The following is a 7,858-nucleotide window of genomic DNA, read 5'->3' as shown; positions in this document are numbered from 1 at the left end:
TTCACATAGCAAGTGAATGTACATTTACCAAGTTGCCATTCCAATGAAGTAAAAAAAATTCGAAAAAAAAATTGTCAAAAATGACCAAACAGCACCAGAGGGTTAATTGTTTCTCTTAATTGTTGCTGTGTTTTTTCAAGTGTATGTTTATATAATGAGAAGCACCATGTTTATAAATAGGAAGGAGGAATGAGAGGAAATGTGCATTCATATAGCAATGTATTTGTCTTGACCTTATTTAGGACAAAATGCTTTGAGTGAAATGTGAGTTTTCTCCCAAAAGTGTCCCATCTGTCATGTTATAGCTGATCAGAGGTTATTTATTGAGTTCCATATTTATTATTCCAAATATCCCATTCATAAATTCAGTTACAAATCAAAGAGGCAGATTCATCTAGTACATTAAACCAGTTGCAGTATTTGTGCCAATGTGAGTAATGTGAGTAGATAAGTAACAATGTGCAGTATATGTTTGAAAAAGATATTTCAGAGAAATGTCCTTAATGTAACAACTTGCATCATTTCCAGCATATCAGATCTTTTTTCAGTCATATTTAAGGCAATATCAAAAACTGAATATCAATAATCAATGCTGTCGAGTGTGACTGCTGCATTTCCATCCTTGTGACCTAAAAATGTAGCCCTTAAATTGTACAAGGATACTGATTAATAATGTCAAATCTATGAATCACTGTAGAATTTTCATGCTATTAAACTAAATTTTGAGAATTTTTTTTTTATCAATTGTACCGTGTTTTTATTATTTTATTATTTTATATAATCAGCAGCATTTTTTTTGTTCCTCGCAGCCATTGTGATTCTCTTCATTACGTTGCGACGAAACAAAAAGGAGCCGTTGATCATCTCGGAGGAGGACATTCGTGAGAACGTGGTGACGTACGATGACGAAGGAGGCGGAGAGGAGGACACCGAGGCCTTCGACATCATCGCCCTCCGGAACCCAGCCGCCGCCGAGGAACTCAAGTTCCGCCGGGACGTCCGGCCCGAGTGCATCCGGCCGTGGTCATCACGAAGAGCGGCCCGCAGCCGTCTTAGCCCCTCGTCCCTGGACATCGATGAGGAAATGGACATCGGGGAGTTTATCAAAGAGAGAGTGGCCGAGGCGGATCAGGATACTAGCGTACCGCCCTACGATTCTTTACAGACCTATGCCTACGAGGGTCAGGGGTCACCAGCAGGCTCCATCAGCTCGCTCGGGTCGGCTGGAGCACATTCCGACCTGAACTACAACTCCCTGGACGACTGGGGTCCAAAATTTGAGAAAATAGCAGAACTTTATGGAGAGGAAGTTGAAACGGCATCCGAATCCACTGAAAAGGCAGAGTCGTAGAAGCAGACATAAGTATTTGTCAATATCAGAGAAAAGTGTGAACAAAAAAACAAAACCCTGCTCTTTTTCAACATCCGCCGTCATGGTTTCATCAGTACAATAAGACGCTCTCGGACTGCTGCGCTGCCGTAACTCTACAGCTGTAAAGTCAGACTGACTGCCTTTTTTCTCTTGTTTCTTTTGGATTGTTCGGAGCTCTGAATCCCAACAAGACAAGAATGATTTTGAACAGAAAATATAATAAAAAAAATAAAAATAAAAAAATACTAATGAAAATAAGGAAGCTATTTTAACTGGTGTATATTTTTTATTGCTCAATAAAGTCCTGGATTCCTGACACATGAATATATGTGAAGTTATCCTTCACTGTTGTTGTTTTAAATCATTTATTTATTTATTTTATTAGTATTATTATTTTTTTATTTACTGGTAACATTTTTGAAAAGAATTATAATTAATAATAATAATTAATAATTCATTCAAAATTATTTAAAAATACTTAATACTTATATTTATATAACTTTTCAATTTTTGCATGCAGTATCATGTGACATTTTCACTTTTTATGACAAAGTGCCTAAATTCCTTCAATTACCTACACACGCTATATTTCCTACTGGAGTATATTAAGAGTAGACTGACTTATTGAATGTTACTTCAGGCTTCTCTACTCCACCGCATCATTCAATTTTAATGTGAAAATCATCTAAACCCTTGTTGGCCCAGATTTGCCTTGAAGCATTTCAATTATTGCTCTTTTCCAAAATCTAGTGAGCTCTCCCTCGCCATCTACAGCCTACATAGACAGCTGCTATCCCTCATAAGTGACTGACTACTAAGCTAAGATAAAAATATTTTACTCTGAGTATAAAAATACATATCAAGCATTTTGAATTTGATTTAGCTATTCATAACAACAGTTTTTAGTATTCAGTGATATGCTGTAATCATTTTCTCGTCTCATCCACCATCTTGGATTTCCTTCACATGTAGTATAACAAGCATAAGTATAATTAAGCTCCCTTCCTTTCAGAACAGCCTTTTTTCATGAGAATGTCTTTCGATGTCTTAAAATGCTGCCTACGTAGGCAACTCTGAGTTTCATTATATAAAGTCTGTACTTCTGACTCTGATTATAGAACCCTGTTTATTTTATATAGGCGTCCTCTGGGACTCCCGTTGGGCACTTAAGATGATACACACTCTCTTTCCCTCTTTCTCTCTCTTCCCATATTCCCCAGGTTCCTGGTTTATAGTGACTACATGAATGAAGTGAGAAGTTTATGAATATTTCAGCATTTCTGCGCGTGTGAGAGAGAGTGTAATGTGTGTGTTGTGCTTTTGAATTATGGTGGTGGCTAATTTGGGCTGGTTTTTTTTTTCAGGCTATCCATTGTAAGGATAGAATACAGAAGCAGTATTTGGAATATGAAATATTAAAATCCTCCATCGCTATATGCATATACTATATGTCATTTTAAGTGTGTGCTTCCTCTCCAAATATCTCTCCAGTCATTGTATTCTATAGTTAATAGGACAACTGTTTTTGCTCCCAGCATGCTTTGTGAGTGTGTGTATATGGCCGTGTTTACATGAATATGTGCTGTATTTGTGTAGTTAACTCATAACATCCATTTTTTAAATCAACATCATGGTTTTTGGACCTATATGACTGACTTTCTTTTCTTCTGCAGAGAACAAAAGAATTCAGTGAATGTCAATGGAGTCAAGTAATCTGTAAATATCCTCTTTTGTTCTCTGCAGAACATATAAAGTCATACAAGTATGTAATGGCATGAGGGTAAGTAAATGATGATAGAATTATCTTTTGTGTTTTTTACCATTTTTAATTACATTGAACTCTTCACTAGTTCATGTGTAATGGTCTTGCAGTGTAACAAACTACATTTTTAAGTATGTCATAAAAGCTAAATGAATAGAAATAATAAGAAAATGCTGTTTAAAATTGTTTTGGAGTTTAACAGGTCATGTCAACTTCCCATTAAGCATTTGAACAACTTACATTGTTCAAAAGTCTGAGTTTGGTTTTGAAAGAAGTATCTTATGCTCACCAAAACTGAATTTATTTGTTCAAAAATACAGCAAAAACAGTAATATTGTGATTCCAGTACTGGTTTCCAGTCGTATATATTTTTTTGTATTATTTTAAATTGTTTGTTTAAAAATACAGTAAATATTGTGAATTATTATTATTATTTAAATTTAAAATAACTTTTCTATTTAAATATATTTTAAATTGTGATTTATTCCTGTGATGCAAAGCTGAATTTTCAGCATCATAACTCCAGTCCTCAGCATCATATGATCATTCAGAAATCATTCTAATATGCTGATTTGCTGCTTAAGAAACATTTATTATTATAATGTTGAAAACATTGCATTTGTTTCATGATTCTTTAATGGATAAAATAAAATAAAAATACTTCAAATAGAAATATTTTATTACATAAATGACTTTAATGTCACTTTTGATCAATTTAAAGTATTTTTGCTAAATAAAAGTATCAATTTCTTAAAAAATATCCTACTGACATCAAATATTTGAATGTACACTACTAGTCAAAAAATGTAGTACTGTAAGCATTTAAGCATGAACCTTTAGATTAAAAGCATTTTAAAGTCATGAAAAACAAATTCAGTCAAGTGGGTCCAAGTTTTTGACTGGTAGTGTTCTGTTAAGTCATAGTAAATACAAATAAAAGTGCACAAACTCGACTTCAAATACAAGTGTTATAGTTGCTGCACAACATTTTGGCAGTGAAGTGTATAAAGCAGTGCTGTTTATCTTTACATAGGGGATTGATTGAGTGAAAAGGAATCAAATGTGTGTGTACAGTGTGTTTGTTTCTGTGCAGTAATCCTGACAGGCTGTACGTTCTGATTGGGTAAATCCGCTTTCCACTTTCTGTACCCTGGTTTGTTCTCTTTATCATTTTCCGGTAAGAAACCTAGACATATTTTTTTGGTAATCACTTCTGAGATTTCTTGTTAACACGACCGAATGAAAGTTTGTATTGCTGAATTTGGGTTTGACTTCAACAGCTGTTATTACTGTACAATGGTTGCAAGAACTCAAGCGAATTCAAGCCGCTCAACAGCAGGAACTTCTGCAGTCAGCACAATGGTAATTTTTTTTTTTAGGTGAAAAAATGAGCTTACTGTAAATGTTTCATCCATTTTATCCAAATGCTGATATTAGTCTGTTACATAACCTCCAACAAGCAGATTTACTTATATTTGTGTTCTGTGATTACTTCATTTCATTCTGCCACTGTAAAAAAAGTGTCATAAAGTATTTTTTTTCTAAATAGAAAGCAGTTGTTTACTATAATTACAGCAGTAGAAAATTATAGTTTAGTGAGTTAAAGGAACATGTCCCACCAAATAAATAAATACCAAAATAAATATTGAACTGGCAACCCTGGGTGTTGAAAAACTGGCGGAATCACATACTGTAGATCAAAACAAAAACAGACGTTCCGACACAGAACACACATTTCAAAGTACAATAACTGACTCTAGCATTGTTTTTTTTTGGAGTGTGTGAACTTAGATTGTCTTAAATATCTGCAAATATGGTATTTTATGCTTTAGTACAGTCAAAAATTGCATACAGTTACCTTTAAAATCAGGCTGCATGCGTACTGTGCTAATGATGAAATTCTCATCATGCACACTGTATGCATACCATAGTGTACACAAAAAAACGAAGTATACTTTGGGTTTTACAGCACTTGTGAGTTATTTTATGGTGCTTTATGCTGGTTTAGTCCTTTTTGGAGCGTAACATCTCATTGTATGAAAAGTTACTGCATGTAGATTCTTCATTTCACAATGGCAATTCGTTTTTGTTTTGTTTGTTTGTTTGTTTTTTGTGAACTGTTCCTTTCAGCAATGATTATATTGAAAATAGCACTTCCCAACCTTATTTTCTTTCTTTCAGCGTTCTATTGAACGTCACGAAAGATGCTGTTTGTGCATTTGGTATTCTGGAGGCATGCGCTCTGCCCTCAGCGCTGCATTCAAGACATCGGGAGTCATGCTGTGCAGGCGTGAAAATTGGGATTAGATCTGTTGGCCTTAAAAGGGCGAGCTTTCTGAAGCACATTGCCGGTACCTTTCAACAGAAATGTTAGCTTTTAAGTTTTATTTCTGTTTCAAACTGGGAAAAAGGAGGAAGTTATTACAGTCATTTTTGTAGGAACTCACACACAAACACTCACACATAAACATTTAACAAGTACACTGAGAGAAAAGGTTAGGGATTGGGGATGTTACGTGTTGGCCATGGTAAGTGAGATATCAAATCATCGGGGGCGTCTACTCTGTCCAAAGGGCACTGCAGCCAGCATAGAAAGGAAGTATAGATCAAAATTTCTCTTCATGGGAATTGGATAAGGATGTTCACACACCACTTATACACGAATAAAAATGGGAAAAGGATGCTGTTATTTCAATTAATTTGCCAGGTGTGGTTAGTAGTTGAGTATAAAGCACATCAGATATCATATTAGCAGTGTTTAGCAGATTCACACATCGTGTAAATTAGCCTAATTACATCCAACTGTATCCAAAAATACAGTATATTTTCAGTATCATTATTCCAGCCTTCAGTGTCACACGACTCTGAAAAAATTCTGAGTTTACTTTTTTTTTTTTCATCTTCTCCCACTATGGAATAAAAAAAAAGGTAATTGTGTCTTTTTATCTCACACTTAGGACTTTTCTTCGGAGAATTGCGAGTTCTGAGTTTAAATCTCGCAATTCTATGTTCTCACAATTCCGACTTTTTCTCAGGATATAAATGCAGAGTTGTGGGATATAAACTTAAAGTTCTGAAAAGAAAAGTCAATGAGATAAAAAAATCACAATTAAATTTTTTTTTTGTCCTGTGTCCAGAAACAAGCTTGCATAGAAATCTTAACATTTTATATGTCTTTACTACTATATGGCAGTGCTTACCATTTAGCTTACTAACTAGCAACTGTATGTACATTGCTCTGTGTGCTTGATATGATGTAGGTGATTGAATATATATATAATTGCACAAGCAGTTTGGGAAGTTAGCTACTTGCCGATGTTTAATATTTAAGGTTATTTCTAGGTTTCCAAGTTTGAGCAATAATAATAGTGATGTTTGCTTTAGCAGGCTCCACTAATGAGCTCCTAACACTCTCTGTTAAACTTCCAAGAAAAGTTACTGCTTCTCCTTCACCACAGACGTTATCTCAGGCTCTTACCGCAATCTTAAGAATCACGTCAAAGAACCCCGAAACCAGTTTGAACTCTACGTTCCTTCATCTCCATACTTTTCTCTGAAGAACTGTCAGTTTGTTCCAAACTCTCACGGCACAGAGGGATTTAACAGTTTATTATCACATTTGTGAATATTACAGGCATAGATCTGCAGGGATGTAGAGACGAAAGAGGAAATATATTTGAAGAGTGGGCAGGCGTGGATGTATTATTTAACACTCGCTAAATAATGTATTGTGTTTGAAGTATTTCTTTTAACAGAGTGATTTGCTGGGGGGAAGTGACGCTTTTCTTAAAGGAAGCAATTTACAAAGCGATAATGCCCTAGTAAAGCACTGCGTCTGTATTTGTGTTTGCTGAGTATTTGCATAATGCCAATAGACTGCCTGCTCCAATAAACGGTGATGCACGCACACTTCCAGAGGTCACACATCACCAGAGAGCAATGTAACTCATTCTGTTTCATACGCAGCGTGGTAAACAAGCGCATCAGATGGCTTACATTTCTGAACGCTGTCCAGTGGTTTGCATATTAAAACCTCTGAGAATGAATGCAGTTCCTAGTTTCTTCAGCAGCCATGAATATTTTATCGAGCCGTGTACATTCCCCTCCGCATATTTGTTCAAAGGGCCAGGATTATAATTCAGCGTGGAAAAATATCTCAAAACGAATGCCCTGAGCCAATGACATTTCTATGCAAAGGACATATTTGATTAATGGAGCCCGTGAATAGTCCGATGCATTAGTGCCAATAGAGGGGCTGATCAAAAGGCTTAATAATGGAATTGCAAACTACAAACTGCATGGCGTATTGCACGGTGGGTGGGTTCCCATTTTCTGCCATTTGTCCTGTTTGCACACAAGACAACATGACTATTCAATAACGACAAATTTTACAGTACTGTACAAAAATTGTATCCATAAATTCCATTACGTTGTAAGAATGATTTCTGAAGGATCATGTGACACTGAAGACTGGAGTAATGATACTGAAAATTCAGCTCTGCATGACGTATGAAACACATTTTAAGATATATTCAAGTAGAAAACAGTTTTTTAAAATTGTAACAATATTTACAATTTTACTGTATTTTTAATCAAATAAATGCAGTCTTGGTGAGGAAAAAGATACTTTTTTGAAAACCATTAAAAAATCTTACCGAATCCTAAAAAAAAAACATATATACACACATATATATATATATATATATATATATATATATATATAT

At 35.0% G+C, this 7,858-nt stretch overlaps 1 protein-coding gene across 1 annotated transcript in view; it reads left to right on the top strand.

The window, feature by feature from the left end:
* The window catches only part of LOC107653102 (cadherin-18-like), a 130,499-nt gene extending 128,816 nt beyond the window's left edge, over positions 1-1,683 (top strand). Inside the window, exon 13 of the mRNA XM_016439740.1 lies at positions 810-1,683. Coding sequence (XP_016295226.1) covers positions 810-1,351 — 542 coding nt within the window. The 3' untranslated portion in view covers positions 1,352-1,683. The remainder of the gene's footprint in view (positions 1-809) is intronic.
* Positions 1,684-7,858: the final 6,175 nt, after the last annotated feature.

Source organism: Sinocyclocheilus anshuiensis, unplaced genomic scaffold (assembly GCF_001515605.1).
Source record: "Sinocyclocheilus anshuiensis isolate Anshui unplaced genomic scaffold, SAMN03320099.WGS_v1.1 scaffold1328, whole genome shotgun sequence".
Lineage (NCBI taxonomy): Eukaryota > Metazoa > Chordata > Actinopteri > Cypriniformes > Cyprinidae > Sinocyclocheilus > Sinocyclocheilus anshuiensis.
The sequence above is the reverse complement of the archived record's forward strand: the minus strand, read 5'-3'. Positions and strand labels throughout refer to the sequence as shown.